General features: G+C 43.0%; 1 protein-coding gene across 1 annotated transcript in view; it reads left to right on the forward strand.

Annotated features, from left to right (window-relative positions):
• Positions 1-16,769, forward strand: part of plxna2 (plexin A2) — a 272,248-nt gene that overhangs the window by 141,243 nt on the left and 114,236 nt on the right. The window contains exon 5 of the mRNA XM_050064354.1: positions 1,234-1,334. Coding sequence (XP_049920311.1) covers positions 1,234-1,334 — 101 coding nt within the window. The remainder of the gene's footprint in view (positions 1-1,233; positions 1,335-16,769) is intronic.

Genomic DNA, 16,769 nt, shown 5'->3' on the forward strand with positions numbered 1-16,769 from the left:
ATGGTACGAGCCTACGTTAGCAAACGCTTGAGCAACACTTACACAGCGACTCAGCAATAATGTGGTTGGTCACGCTGTTGCTGTTGATGAGAGCTGTTAGCCTGGGGCTAAAAAAGCTTTAACACTGGCACAATCCTCTTATATTCCAAAGATGGCTAACAGCCACTTTAGCCTAGGGCTGGCTAGCACTGCTTCGGAGCAGGGTTAGCATCATATTTGTGGGGTTTTCCCTTGAAAATTGTTCAAACACAAGGCTAAAAGTTGCAAGTGTAGAACTGAGCTAATGGAATGTGTGTCATGTTTTTGTTGTCCAATCACACAACTTCTACATTTTAAACATGGTAACTAGAACTAACCGAAACTGGAGGTACCTGGCCAGGTAGCTAACTTAAAATAATACATCCATATTTTCGACTTTTGGATTTTGAATGTCTACAGTACTAAAAAAGATTAGTATTTGAGTCTGGCTTTGAAGAGAGAATAGATAAATTCACTTTAAGCTCAGTTTTAAATACTAAGGTTTCAGCAAAAATGCATGTTTATGGAGTGGATAAATGAGACTTGGACTATACAGCACGAGTTGTTTGAGACTTTGTACAGATACAGATGTTTTGATATAGTATTGTTGTTAAATACAGCCCCCAATTAATCAATCAATGCGTATTTCTGCCATTTTCTGTGGAAGAATGTGAGAAAAACAAACTTTTCTTTACAAGCTAACACAGCATGACTTAATCATCATGGTTGAAGTGTTCCTTTATACAAAAATATATAAGACTTATTTAAAGGTAGAACAATAGATGTTCTTTTCTTGGCTGTTGTCTCTGTTTTTGATGATACAGCACCACTCTCACATACTGTGTTTTATAATCTGAAGAAGGCTTGTTCCTAGAAAATGTTTTGTTCTATACAATCAATGTTCTCCTTTAAATTAAAGCTGTGTATTTGTCTTTTTAAGGAAAAGGACAACCAGCATATTTTAAAAATAATGAATCATCTAACACATAAACAGATACACACACATTAAAACAGGATTGTTGTGGAACTCTAAATGTTAAATGTATCGCTGTAATTAGCCTGTATGCTTCAACAGCGTAAGCAAATTCCTAAAATTCAGTCATGACTTTGGTTTTGGTGTACTAACCCAAGATTTTCAGTTTCCCCGTCTGGCTATTTCTGTGGTGGATGTGTGTCATACTGCTCTCTGACTTTGACCCTTTCATGTGCTTTCAGGTCACCCAAGTTCCCATTGAGTCATGTGAGCAGTACGGGACCTGTGGAGAGTGTTTGAGCTCAGGGGACCCACACTGTGGCTGGTGTGTCCTGCATAACATGTGAGTATTCCTCAATCGTCATCAGTTTGCGGATACTTTACTCATAGATTCTGTCGGACATCTTCAAAAATGACCTTCAGTTTCCCTGCATGAAGACGTTTATCTCATATCAGATAGAGTTTGAGGACAAGAGACTGTCTGGAAACATAGTTGTGCCTCTGCCGGTTTGGAGCTACCTGCCTCAGCCTCATCATGACTGCTGCCCTGCTCTGACATGACTTGATATTAACAGGAAATGACACCATTCAGTCGCTGTATGACTCACTGGAATTTGGAAAGACGAACAAAAACAGACCAGAGAGACTCATTATTTTACCAGCTCTCCTGCACAGAACTATCATATGTGCAATTTGCTGTGCCTGTCCGTGTTAAATGGACATCTGCTGAAGCATGACTACATTTGTTGTCCATGCATGTTAGAGGGTATTTACCTCCCACTGTAACAACAGCAGCCGCATAGAAGCCATGAGTGACACCTGCTGGAGCTGAGTCGTCACTGCAATAGAAGTTACTTGTTGAAAGCCAGACAGGAAGAAAAACAGATATAAAAATAAATAAAAGAGCCCGAAAAAGCTTGTATATTTATTGTATTTCGGGTACGAGTTATTCATCACGATATTCATCTGTGAATGGAACTGACAGTGCTTAGATGAAATGGTGGAGAGGGTATATTCGGGACACAAGATGAATGCAAGTCACAGCTAAAGAAGCTGAAAGACACTCTGCTCTGTCTCCATCTCTCCCTCTTTGTTTCCTAAGTACACATATACTCTCATCAGTCTGGGCTTCTTCTTTGCTGCTATGTCTTGAATTCCCCACTTACAACCCCTCCTAAATGCAGCCCCTCTCTCTAAAGGTATAGCTGAATATTTGTGTGTGTCAGAGCCCCGCCGCAATCATCATTATCGTGATGGCGGCCCCTGCAAAGTGCACTTAAAGTAATTTACATCACTCCAAAGCTGGGACAGGACAAATAATTGCCTAGCGACAAGGTAATTCAGCATGTGCCTGCGGAGGTGCGGGAGGGGCTGGCTAAAGCTCTGTATTCTCTGCAGTCTGCGTGCCTTCACACAGGGATCATTTACCACAACATTAGCCTCCGTGCTAGGCTGTTAATCATATGCTTTTGTGTAGGTGTGGTAGGGAATGGAATAATTCAGGTTAGGAGGAATTAAAATCCGCAGCGTTTAAGACGTGCTGATGCTAAAAGGTGATTGGTTTTTTTAAGCTGTGATGGGGAAAGCAGCTGTGAGGAGGGAACAGCTGTTTGGTGAGCAAATGCCTTCTCGATTATGTGTGTGTGGGGGACTTGTGTCTGAGCGTGTGCGTGCATGCGTGTGTGCACGTGGGTTCGATTTTTGTGTACATGCACAAACACTTGTGTGGACTGCTGTACTGTACCGTGGGGAGAAAAGGTCAGCACCCCGATTCACGTCAGATCAGCCATCTGTTCTCTGAGCGCAGCGGACCCTCGTGCCACCTGTCTCTGGCCCTAATACCCCTTTCTCTGTCCTGACCCTGCAATGAGCGTGGCAGGACCCCTGTCAGCGCTGGCTGAGTTACTGCAGAGAGGAATAAAAGTTAAAGGAAGAATAGTTTGGCTGCTCTTGCTGCTGCTCATGTGACCTCCTATGTGCATTTTTAATTGGAGGGTAAATGCAACAAATGAAATTTTAAAAAAGTAAAATACATCTCTATGCTTTAGAGAGGTGGAACAGTTGGCGTATCGAGAAGGAAAGAAACACTGATGGAAACAGATTTTTTTAAATACATCTTGACGGCTGTTGATTTTAACACGTTACAACAAAGCAAAGTAACATAATGAACACGTAAAATTAAATCAACTTATCTACCACAGAGCCATGGCTAGGTCAGCGAGCGACCCAAGTGAGTTTGGGTTAGTGTATTTGGATCATCAAATGTCATCAAATGCTATTTAAAGGTGTTTTTTTCTTTTAAGCCCATCATCATCTCATGGTGTTAGGAAGGCTTGTCTCTTATATATTTTATTTAGGCCTGTTGATAATATCTTATTTTGAGGCAAATAATATTTGTCCTAGGCAGTGAGGAAGGTCACTCTCTTTTATATTGATATAGTATTATTTTGTGGCAGTTAAAGCCCACTGCCAGCGCCATCTTTATTCTCCTGAGCCTTGTTTTGTGAAAATGGATGAGGTTAAATGTTACATTGTTAACTATTGGCGCCGATTTATTTAGTTTCTTCTTTTGTTTGTGTGTGTGTGTGTGTGTGTGTGTGTGTGTGTATAGCTATGTTTCCATCCAAAAGTGATTCGAATCATTGGGAAATGCGCATTAAAAGAAATACGAATCCTGTGTGTTTCCATTAAATGTACAGACTTTGGTGAAAACTACGAACTTGCGCGAGTTTTCCGCAGAACCGGAAACAAAACAAGTCTCGCATTCTTCTTCTTCTACGTTTTCTGGCGGTTGGCAACCAGCTTGTAAATGCATTACCGCCTTCCCGATACCGCCTTCCCGATATCACCATGGAGAGAGGTGCGCTACGTCAGACTTAATTTGAAACCATGGAGAGAGGTGCGCTACGTCAGACTTAATTTGAACATAACTGTTTCCATCCCCTGTTTTGCCAATCAACATTTTTTTGAATCAACCAAAACCCAGCTAAAGCGAGCGTATTTTAGTTTGTGCGAATCAGGGGATTTTAATTCGAATTTTGGCGTTTCCATCATAATTTTCCGATGCAATACTTCTAGATGCGCATCTAAACAGGCTGATGGAAACATGGCTTGTGTGTGTCTTGTAAACTTTGTCAACTGTTAGTGTAACTTTTACAGTTGATGTGCATTATGATGTGTTATATTCAGTGTATTGTGTTGTGTAGTGTGAAGTATGTTTTGTATTGTCGCTATGTAACTGTGTAGACCTGTGTAGAAGAATACCTGATGCAAAGCCAAAGCTAACGGGGATCTTAATAAACAAACAAACAAACAATTAGCTGCTTGAAAATTAGGGACTGGAAGCACCAGAGGCCCCACTATATGATATTCCATCAGGATACTTAAGTCATAATACGATATTATTGCGATTTTAAATGTGTCGCGATGTGCTGAGTATTGTGATAACATATATTGCAGTATATCACGATTAATTATCCTTTTCAACTGCAGACTGTACCAGAGGGAAAACTTTGTTAAAGTCTGTTTTAGGATACAATTTTTAGTCTGTTCATGTCACTTCAGTCATTTTTATTGCAGCTAATTGTATCTAGTGGCCTGTAAAATCAATTGATTTTATTATTCTAGTAGGCTACTAAAAGTTTAATTTGTATTTGTAAAATGAACAATAATAGTAACGATACTTAGATATTTCCCCCACCTCTTGTGGATATATATCTTTGGTGATGTTGCGGAGTGACACTGATAAAATGAGTAGCGTAACAAATTCCCTTCTACATGGAGAAATTATGTAAATTAATGTGTTACTTTTTGAAAAAAGTAATGTATATTGTGTATACTTTTTTGGAGTAACTACCCCAAACTGACCTTGACACTGCAACACCTGATTCCCCTACCATAGACAAGACAGTTATATCGTGCTGCCACTCACAGTTAGTGCGCTTCTTTACCAGAAAAATTAAAACGCATAAAAAGAGCTGGAGGTGGGGCGACCATGAGCTCACCTGATAGGGCAAGCGCCCCATGTGGAGTGGCTGTGTCCTTGCTGCAGTGGCCACGGGTTTGATTCCAACCCTCAGCCGTTTGCTGCATCAAACAAAGGCAAAAAGCCCCAAAAAATCATCCCTGCTTCAAATCCAGATGGTGGCCCTTGTTGCATGTCAGTGCTGCAGGAAGTGCTTCTGGGTATTAGGATTTCTTTAAGCCAATGGACTTTCACCTTTTTTAAGTAAGTAAAATATGTCATTAAATACCCACCTGTAAATTCTGAAGCCTTAATGTGACTTATAATGTGAGCAATATTTGTGCAGCTCCACAGTCCAGGACAGATTTCCCTACGGGATAATAAAGTATATCGCATCACATAGCATCGCATGATATCGTATCGTATCATATCGTACCGCATCGTATAACTTTTGTTTGCCACAGAGCTTTTTTCTGCAATAATCCAATGGAAAAATCCCACTGGGCCTTTTGACGAGGGAACCAGGGCGTTGCTGACGTTGGCCTACAAAAATTGTCATCCTTGATGCACTCTGTAGCGGCTCAGATCAGAAAAGACGAATTCATTCATTTCAAAAATTATGTCATCGTTCCATCTTATGTAAAGAGTTGCAGGTGCTCGTGTAATTATGTAATCTTGTCAGTTCCTCTTGAGCTGCTTACAGGATAGTTGATGGAAACAGTCAGTTGTTGAAGTTCAGAAATCTGCATAGGGATTTTAATGGAAACACAACTAATGACTAAACTAAAATCAGATAATACCTGTGAACCTGAAGGGAGTTGTTGCAGTTAGCATAAAGGCTGCATGAATGTACAACATAACCAAGAGTTGGAGGAAGTATCTGTCAGACACTGCTGGAGTAAAGCAGCTGCACCCTTCTGGTGAAGAGCTCCCCTCATCCCACACACCCAAAATTAAGTTTCTTGCCAGCCGTGGTGCCATCCATCCACAGCTGTGATCACTCCCGCTTTCTCCCCCATTTCTCCATCATCCATCCCTGAGCCATTGTTGATTTTACAAAATTATCTTTCCCCCCTTCTCCATGTTTGCGTGTACCTCCTTCCCTCACAGCAAAGCTAGCATCTAAGCTATGCCACTCATCTCCTCTCAGCTCAGCGCGCCTCACTGCCGTGCTGTCTCCCATTTAGACACTCTTCCCTCTGGAATAAGCTCCTCCACACTCCAGAGATGGTTGGCTTGCCACACATAAACACCCCTCGCTTTGATCAGCCCCCCTCCCGCTCTCTACAGCTGCCATCCACAATATCCATCCTCTTTTCTTCTCCTCTAAACACTGTGTCCCCCACCTCCCCTTTTTCTTTATGTTTGCGTGTGTATGCTCATTGAAGTGCAGCATTCTAAGGTGGCTAATTAGGAACATAGGAGGACATTAGCTTGGTTTGCGATGATGAGGAGAAGGAGAGAATGCGAGGGAGGCGGTGAGCTGGCCAGGAGTGGCGTCTCTGTCTTCGCTGTCTTTTTACTCTCTTTCTTCTTCCTGTGATTCAGTGTGGTGTGAGACTCTAAAGTCCTTTAATTACCAGCAGCTGCTAGGCATCCACTGAATGCATGAAGAATGAGAGGGGGGAAAAAAAGAGAGAGGGGATAAGAATGAGGGGAAGAGAATGAGAGAGGGAGAGAGTGTTTGATGCCGCACACTCATCGGCCCACAAAACCGAGCAGCATTTTGATTGCGGCTCAAAGGGAGCTCATCATCTCGAGCGCTCTTCAGTCGCAGTCCTGTGAATGGGTAGTTCAGCCTCCGTCTGACCACAATCCAAAAACATGGAGCTGTAGTGATGCTTTTCTGTGTGTCGCTCCCTCTCTCCCCTCAGCCCGCTTCTCGTCGTCGTTAGATTAGCTCTCTAATCATGCCCAAAAGAGGCTTTTCCATCTCAAAAATGTCCCACATCACTCTGTTCTGCCTCCATCCTCTGAGCCCGCTCCCACATTCCAGGAGAGGTTTTGTCGAGATTTGTCAGGATTAGTCACAAGTCTGACTTCAGTCCAGGGGCTGAGATTGCACAAGTGGGCCAGCGCCAGGTCACTTGACCAGTGTAGTGAGTTTTCCTAAGTTACACAATTTATCATAAGCATTACGTCTCGACTCAAGTGGTGGAGGATGTAGTTATGTAATAAATGCCCAAGAAATTCTGTTCAGTGTGTCGGAATCAGCCCGAGTTTGTTGTGAGGATGACAGCTTAGGGCTATTGGTGTAGTAGGCCCCAGCAGAGAGTGAGTCAGCATTTGAGGGCTGCTCTGAGCAGAATAACATATCACTACTACGCTATGATACTGTATTGTATTGTACTGTCAGTCTGCGTGCGGCTGAACCGCTCAGATCTGTTTCAGTAACAGCCCACACAGCAGCCTGAATGGCACAGCTGTCCACTTGTCACAAATCGGTGTTACGAGCTTAAATGCCGTCAAACGATTTGTTTGGCATCACGGTTGGAGCGCGTTATGTGGGTATACTATGTCGACTGCGAGAGGTGAGGTTTGGGACTCGGCAAATTCTTTAACATGGCAGTCTTATTGTGGAACATGATCTAGGATTTAGGAGAAAGGAGGTAGGACTTTAGAGGAATACTTCACCCCCCAAATGACCATTTGTATATCAGTTACTCACCTGTGTTAAGTTGAATTTGTGGAAAGGAGAAAATCCTTAATGAATAGAAGTCTTCGGGGTCTGCATTTAAAAACAGTAAAGCTATATCAAAACATCAGTTTGTAAACTCTCACACAACTCATGCAGGATAATCAAGGTCTCATTCATCCAGCCGTATGCTCAGTGCTTCAGTAAACAGACAGCCCTTCTCCAGCAGCGAACTAAACTGAAAACTACTGCCAGTAGTAGTGATAAAAATAGGGCTGTAGCGTCTGGTTTAAAGTTGATTATAACAAACACATTCGAACAACTGCATCCGTCTGCACCATGAATTACTATTTTGATATCTTAATAGAATACTTGGCCTCTCTAAATACACATTTGTCTGTCAGTTACTCACCTTGTGTTATGTTGAATTTGTGAAGAAAACATTGTTTTTCTCGAATGCCTCCATGGTGAATGAAGAATCCAAAAAACGGTTTTGAGGTACTTGCACTTTGAGTACTTGCATTTTATGCTATTTCCTACCTCTACTTTCCTACATTTTGAAAGCAATTACAGTACTTTTTACTTCACTACATGTATTTGACATCTTAAAGGAATACATCACCTCCTAAATTATCATTTATATATCAATTACTAACTGCATATTTAGTTGAATTTGTGAAGAACACCTTGTTTTTCTTGCATGCCTCCACTGTTAACAAAGAATCCAAAAATGGAAAAAAAATCTCGATGAATAGAGGTCTTAGGGTCCACATTTAACAGTAACAAAACTATATCAAAACTAGAGCACTCTGAGAGGGCAGACCTCTGCCAAGCAGCTCGGATTTCCTGCCATTTTATTATTTTATCCACTTCGCTTCAACAGATCACCACCAAATTTTATCATCTGTTCCTTGTCCCATTATCAACCCTTCCTGAAAATTTCATCAAAATTTATTAAAAGTTATTTTGCAGACAAACAGACCAACGCAAAAACATAACCTCCTTGGCGGAGGTAAACATCTGTATATGAACAATCATACAACTCGTGCAGGATAGTCCAAGTCTCATTTATCCAGCCGTATGCTCAGTACTTCAGTAAACAGACCGCCCTTTTCCAGCAGCAAACTACACTAAAAATGAAAACTTGTCTATGCTCTCTTTAAGCCAAACTCCATTGACAAAAACAGTAATTTTACCTTGCTGAACACAGGAGCTGAACTAACCCTTTAAAACACCAAAGTTGCACAATTACATCAATAAACTTACAGATGGAGGCAGTGGTAGACCAGCAGCTCATGTGTTCAGTGAGCTCAAATTACTGTTTTTGTCAGTGGAGTCTGGCTTTGAAAAGAGCATAGGTACAATTCACTTTCAGTTCAGTTCCCTGCTGGAAAAGGGCTGTGTGTTTGTGAAGTGTTGAGCATACGACTGGATAATGAGGCTTGGATTACGCTATAGGATTTGTGTGGACGTTTGTAAACAGATGTTTTGATATGGTTTTGCTTTTGTTATAAGCGGACCCCTATGACTTTAATTCATTAGGAATTTTCTCAGTTTTTGGATTCTTCGTTTGCCATGGAGGCATTCAAGAAAAACTAAGTGTTGTTCACAAATTCAACATAACATAAAGTGAGTAATTGATAGACAAATGGTTATTTGGGGGGTGAAGTATTCCTTTAAGATGTTAAAATAGTAATTCACAGTGCAGAGGGAGGCAGCTGTTCTCATATGTTGATTGAAATCAACTTTAAACCAGACGCTACAGCCCTATCTTTTATCACTACTATTGGTTTTTCAGGCCTTATAACCGTCAGTGTGCTACGAATGACGTCAAACACCGATCATAAAATCACCTCTAATTTACCAATGGCAACAACAATTAGCCCGGCAATGAAAATGGCTGCTTCAGCCCATTGTGGATGTCAGACGGTGTGTCTAATGGCCGACTCATCAGCTACAGCCGCAGTTAGCAGTCAGAGGGAAGCTGCATCCATCTTCCCAATTGTGCCTAATGAGATATCGATCACGAACATGCAGGTCTATCAATATTTCCATAGATTCCTACCACACAGAGCTCGTGCACGTCGGCTACATGATGGCTGGAACACTGCACCAGTGTGTACAGTGCGAGTGGGCGGGCTACATATGATACAGTTAATGATCCTAAAAAACCCCAGTGCGTCTGCATCTCTTGCCTGCTCACTCATTCTGAGATGCTTCCATCCCCGCGCTGCTTTTTCTCTCTGCTCAGCCCACGCAAGTAAAGCTATAGCTTGATGCAGAGCACCGAGCAATGGTCTCTTTGTAAATCTTTTTTACTCCCTTTATCCTCCATCTCTTTCTGCTTTCCCTTACTCAATATCTTTAACAGAGACTGACACGCTGGCTTTTGCATAAACCCTATATATACGTGTGCACATGTGCCTGTGTGAGTGTTTTATATGACTCAGTTTACACCGCAACAGCTTCTCTGTCTATGAGAAGATAAAGCGAATGGCCATACTGTGCTCTGTGTCCTGTGGGCACTGGCCTGCTGTGACATTATCAGCAGCCACAGGAGACAGACCATGAGTTGCAGCGGTTGGTTTGACCCCTGACATGAACTGTACACAACTTTGGGTTTCAAACTGTGCCCTCACATGTCAGCCTGAGCCCACACAGCAACTTGAGCCGGTGGAGTTTACCATCTCTGTTGTGGTTTGAAATTGAAAACCCTGCTTTCTTCCTTTGTTTCTTTTTATTCCTCCTTCCTCTTACCACCTGTGTTGTGCATTTAAATGGATACTCGCACACTTTAGGGATGCAGCAGTTAGAAACAAATGCCCTGAATCACTCAGAATGAGAATAAAACACTAAAGGAAGGAGGTAGCGTGTGTAGGCAGCGCAGCACAGCACATCACTGCTCACCTAATGATTCCTCTATTCATGTCAGGGAGCCCAAAGCCCCAGCGCAGTCAGTCTTCATACATGTTTACATTAACATGTGTTTCCGTACAAATGCATGTCCCCACACTGAGCTTCCATTTGACCAAATCAAATCATGCCAGTGATTCTCTAACATAATGGGTTACCACTTAAGACTGGTAAAGCTTTGTTAAGCATTATCAAATATTCAATATACATCTCGTTCCTCCGCCCCATACCTACATCTTCCCACCCTGCCCCGCCACCGAAGCATCCATGCTCTCATTTTCCTGTCTGTGTGGCGTTTGTGGTCTGGCTCGAGTAAGGGAAGGAAGGTGATTTTAAAATGGCTCCCCCTCTGTTCTCTCCTTTTAAACATGGTACTCACAGCTAGAGCTGCAATCAGACAGGCCTTCACACTTTCATTGAAGTCCTTAGATGTGGTGTGGGGAGGGGAGGAGGGAGTGAAGAACAGAAATCTTTGCCTGTCGCCTGCCTCTCCTGCTCTTCTGTCAAGGCTGGGGTGTGTGTATGTGTATGGAAAGGTGTGCATAAATGTATGAAGGATTTAGTGCAAAGGACTGAGTGTTATTATGGCTATTATGGCTATGATGTGTATGTGCATGTGGAGACACATTTGAATGTCTACATTATTTGTCTGTGTCTGTGAAGTCTTGAGTAGCCAGACCTTTCGCCAAGGTCTGGAACAAGTGGCAGCCTTCGGTGGTGAAGAATAAAGCCAACATGTGAATGCCAGAAACTGCAATTCTCTGAATGGCCACTTGAGGCTGGCTGCAGAGGCGAGTCAATCCCCAATGACCCCCAACTTTACAGCAGAAATAAACATGTTTACAGCATGGTACCAAAAACAGTTTTGGTCTCCATAGTTAAATCCCCCTTCATGACAACTGTACAGAGGTGAATTTTTATATAACTCACACGTTTTACATTTTATTAAGACTTAGTGCTACGCATAATGAAGGGTGGGCCAATGCCGATAGTGTCCTCGGCTTCACAGTTAGATCCACCCCTCGCTCCTCCACAGCGCCAGCCTCTTGCCCAAATATAGTGACTTCTGGCTCCAAAAAACCAACATGGCGACGGCCGAAATGCTGAACTCCAGGCTTCAAAACCGGAGTCCACAAACCAATGGGTGACGTCACGGCAGCTATGTCCATTATTTTTACAGCCTATGGTCTGGAATCACCAATTATCTCTGGCTTGTTTGTGTTTCTTTAAACCAATCACAACCATTTTGGGCGACGTGGAGCCCATAATGCAGGGACATTGCTGTTGCAAAATATCGTCGGGGGTGAACTCGTTTTGGTGGAGCATTTGCACGTAGGGAGGCAAGCTCTGTCATAAAAGTGGCTCCACAAAAGAAAAAGTGGCGGCACGGTGATGCAGTGGTTAGCGTTGTCACATCACAGCAAGAGGGCTCCCAGTTCAAATCGAATCCAGGGCGGGGGGTTCGAACCCAGCGTTGATTGTCTCCGTGTACTCCGGCTTCCTCCCACAGTTCAAAGACATGCAGGTTGATTGGTGACTCTAAATTGTCCGTAGGTGTGAATGTGAGTGTGAATGGTTGTCTGTCTGTATGTGTCAGCCCTGTGATAGTCTGGTGACCTGTTCAGGGTGTACCCCACCTCTCACCCAATGTCAGCTGGGATAGGCTTTGGAAAAAGTAACACAGATAGCAGAAGGAACGGAGAATCAACATCGACCCTAACATTAGCATCAGCCACCCAATGGCAGGCTTATTGCCACAGTCTACATCCGGTGAGTGTCTGTGTGTTTTAGTGCAGTTGTTCCCAACTGGTGGGTCACGGGTCCATTCTGAATGCACCGCAAGTGACTCACAAACATGTCAGGTTAATAAAAAACACACTATTTTTAAGTACAGTGAATTTCTGGCACAGAGCTTTTATTTTGACGTAACGTTTCCTGCTGTAGAGTGAGTGACTAACTGACAGCTACTTGACAGAGACAGCAAACTAGCTTGACGACATGAAAGTATGGCGCTGAATAGATTTAACTGTGTGGACCTTGAACTAATGACTGAGGAGAAATCTGGACCCTGTGGCTGGACCAGTTGGTTTAGTGTGTATGTGAACGGCTGTGTGTGTGTGTGTGTAGTCATGTGTCTGGGTGTCTATCAAAGCCTGGCACAGCAGAGGTGACAGTGTAATTGCCTGTCCAGGGCAACAGAATAAGAAGCAGGCTCTGATGGAACGGACCCTGAGGTCTGGCCTCTGCGACCCTCTTGCGCCATAAAAGGTGCTTTTACACCTACACAACGCTCCAAATTACACTGTACATGAAATATAGGTTAGTGAATTAGACGACAGTGCGTATGTGTGCCGAGGCTTTACTTGCACCTCAGAGCTCCAGCTCCAGCTCCAGCGGTGCATCCCACACAAACTGCCACAGGAGAAAACAACATGCTCTCCTTTGCTTTTTTTGTGTTTTTTTGTTTTCCCACTCACCCTACATGACTGCATGAGATGCAGGTGCCACTTCCAACTGCTATCATACCCTGCGGTGGAGTTGTAGATGCCAGAGAGGAGTAATGATGGAAGTGCAAGCAGCTACTTCAGCACCATGGACAGGGCTTAGAGAGCATAACACCCAGGCCGACTGCCTCCAGCAGGCGCCACGGGGAAAATAGCTGCTTATTACAGGAGACAGGCTGAAAGTAGAGCATGCATTTCACCTGCCAATATACATGGAGGTATGTATGCAAGTGTTTGTAGCAAAGAAATTCAACGTGCGCATCACCTTTACCGTGTTATTTCTCCGTGTGAGGGCCCCCACCCGTCAGGAATGTGAGTGATGGAACACAAAGCATCGGCTGAGCTACTGAGTGACAGGCCAGGGCCAGACAGGAGGATAAGGGAGGGAGGTGGGGGGGTGTACAGGGGAGGGGGGGGGGGGGTCAGGAGGGGGAATATGAGGAAGGCAGGAATCTAGTCAACACTCAGTGGCATGCACTTCAGCTAATGAGAGAGGCAAGGGGTCAGCTTCTAACTACACAGAGATAATGGCCATCTCCTGAAACCATGGCAACAGCAGCCATCTTGCACCCCTCCAACCTCCCGCTGCCACACCCCCCCCTTCGCTGCGCTCTCATCTTACTTCACCCCACCGAAATGAATTTTAAAAAAAAATCACAGTGAGGAAAATCAATGCAGGGCTTTTTGTCGGTTAATGACCGCCCAGGTTTTTGAATCTGCACCGGCACAGCTCGGAGAACATGCATAAAACATTGTGCCGCGGTCCACACCTGAAAGCACATTAAGTATCATTTTCTGCCGCCATTGTGAATGTAAAAGAAGCGCCAAATTGCAGAGGGAGTTACACCTTGCCTAAGAAAGGTGTGCTAATTTTGAGAGTGAGACAAAAGGGAGAGACACGGACAGGGAATGGAAAAGTGTGGAGTCAAATGTGTAAAACGAGAAGCAGGAGAGTTTATATCAGGAGAAACAGTGAAAACGCCACATTTAAAATGTAAAAAATAGAGATGCCAAAGTGGTGATGGGGGGGAAGCCAGGTAATCATTTTGAAAAAAATCTAAAAAATCCTACTGCAGTGCTCCCCCTCTTTCCTTTCTCAGTGGGAGCTTCACACAACTGCACTAATTCTACACTTTCCTGCTCTCTAAAATCCCCGGGGAGCGCGGTGCATACGAGTGTTTGTGAGCGTTAGCGTGCTTGTGCCTGTTCATGTGAGTCTGCTGGATATGGCTTGAACTTCTGACAACGTAATTACACACAGAAGCTGTGGATGAAGATGTAGCTCAGAGTCGGTATGTGGTTAAGAAGCATGATATGGGCACTCACACAGCACACACACACTCAGAGTCAGCAGCCAGCCAGGGGAGAATGGACAAGGGTTTCGTGGTGGCACATCAGCACCGTGGACAGCAGCTGACCCGTCGGAGTCCAATTAGAGCTGTTGCGACCAGACAGCCAGTTAGCCAGACACTTAGACTGCCGGGGTTGGATGAGGATAGAGAGCCTTTGGTGTAATGGGATGGAGGGAACACACAGTTTTAATAAGAGGGAGGAGGCAGCGTTTTAATGAGGGATGTGGTGGATTGTGGGGGTGTCGCGTGGCACTTGATATACTGTCTGACCATTAAGATCTCTTATGAGTGAACGCCGTGTAATTTGCACTAGCTACGTCTCCAAAGTTATGCAGTGATTGAGGGGTATAATTCGGGCGTGTAGTGCTTAGTGTTGTGGCTTTGTAGTTTGTCACTGCACGGTGTGTTAAATCACCCACTGGAGGCGGCGCTGCTGGTGCCACCACTTGTTCCTGTGGTTTATTGGTAACTCCTGGAGGCCGTTATCACCTTCTCTTTTATAAAACTTTAACATGTCCCAGAAGCCAGCTGCTATTAATGGCAGGAGTGTCATGAAATACACTTTTTACAACAGTGAGTTTTTTTTATTTATTTATTTATTTATTTTTCTGTAATTGATGTTTTTAAGCAATCCAACAAAACAGCAAAAGTGTTTCCTATTATTTCTTCAATATGCCATATGTTCTGCAAAACAAGAAAAAAACAGAACAGTCTGATAATAACTACATAACTTAGCCAGACTCTACAGCGTGTGACATTTACAGCCGCAATCAAGACAAAACAAATAAATCGACATGACTAATACAGACAGCACGAACACTGAGACAGGAAGAGAAAAGATCCCCAAAGCATTTGGTTGGTAAAGTTAGTAATTGACCAGCATTTTCTTTTCTTTTCTTTTTTCTTTTTCAGTATAGACTCAATTTGAGTCACAGTTGCGTCACAGCAGTTGCGTGCGCCTGTTGGTGGCAGAAAAACAGTTGACATACCTGGAATACAAATGTCTTCTTGTGCTGTTTGATGTCAGAATAAGAATACAGATTAGATAACCTTCATTTTTATTTAGGCCTACCAGGTATAATCACTGCTGGATCCTTTGTAGATGAGTGTGTGTTCGGCTTTGTCTTATTGTCCTTGGTTAAAACTTGTTGAGACGTCCCCATATCATATAATTTAATGTGGAAGGAACAGACAACTTTTTAACTAGCTAGCTATCGCTGTCTTCTCATTAACTCCTTGATCATTACAGAATAGAGTAACTTTCACCTCTGCTCATTTTAGAAAGTACACCATAAGAAAACACGTTCTTTGTTTCGATAAATAAACAGACAATGGACCATCGTTTGTTTCTAGCTGTCAGCAATCAGCAGTAGGTAGCACGCTAGCTACGTTAGCTACATTGCTAATGTTAGCGAGCCTTTCATTTTCCCTGTCTGGATGCAGATAAACCGATCTAAACACACATTTATAGGCTATAAGTTAACATAAACAAAGAACACATTTTCTTATGGTGACCTTTCTAAAGTGAGCAGTGGTGAAAGTTAATATACTTTGTTAGGATTAAGGTGTTAATAAGCTAGCTAGGTGTTAGCTAGCTAGCGCGCTAGCACGTTGAAAAGTTGTACTTCCATATTAAATTATATTATACAGGGACATCTCCACAACGATTAATCAAGGACAGTAAGCCGAGTCCATGTTTGACAAACATGAGTTTTTACAAGTCTTATGATGATTGATCGTTCACCACGTGAATAATTAAGTAATTCAAATAAGCCGAACACACACTCCGCTACTGACCAGTGATTAGCCTAAATATCAATACTAATTAACTGGAGACAAACCTTTTTTTTTCCACTATCATAAACTTATGGATATAAAAACAGCTCATTCCGATCAGTTAAGAAATATAAACGTTATAGTTATTTTAACATTTTCTTTGGCGCTCACACCGACACCACTACTGTCCCTTTCTGCCACCATTTTGGCTCCACCCACAAAATACATCATCACTGTTTACAAACACAAAAAGGGTCTATACATCAAAAGTGCAATGCTGAATTGTCATCGCAGAAATATGAAATAAGCATAGTTATACACTCAGTGGTCATTTTATTAGGTACTGGTACTAGTACTGGGTGGGACCCCTTTTACCTTCAAAACAGCTTTAATTCTTGGTGGCAAAGATTCAACAAGATGCTGGAAACATTCCTCAGAGATTTCGGTCCATATTGACATGATAGCATCACATGATGTGAATCTCCACCACATCACAAAGGTGCTCTATTGGATTGAGATCTGGTGACTGTGGAGGCCACTGGAGTACAGTGAACTCATTGTCATGTTCAAGAAACCAGTTTGAGATGATTTGAGCTTTGTGACATGGTGCGTCATCCTGCTGGAAGTAGCCATC

Source organism: Epinephelus moara, chromosome 16, assembly GCF_006386435.1.
Source record: "Epinephelus moara isolate mb chromosome 16, YSFRI_EMoa_1.0, whole genome shotgun sequence".
In the NCBI taxonomy this organism is placed as follows: Eukaryota; Metazoa; Chordata; class Actinopteri; order Perciformes; family Serranidae; genus Epinephelus; species Epinephelus moara.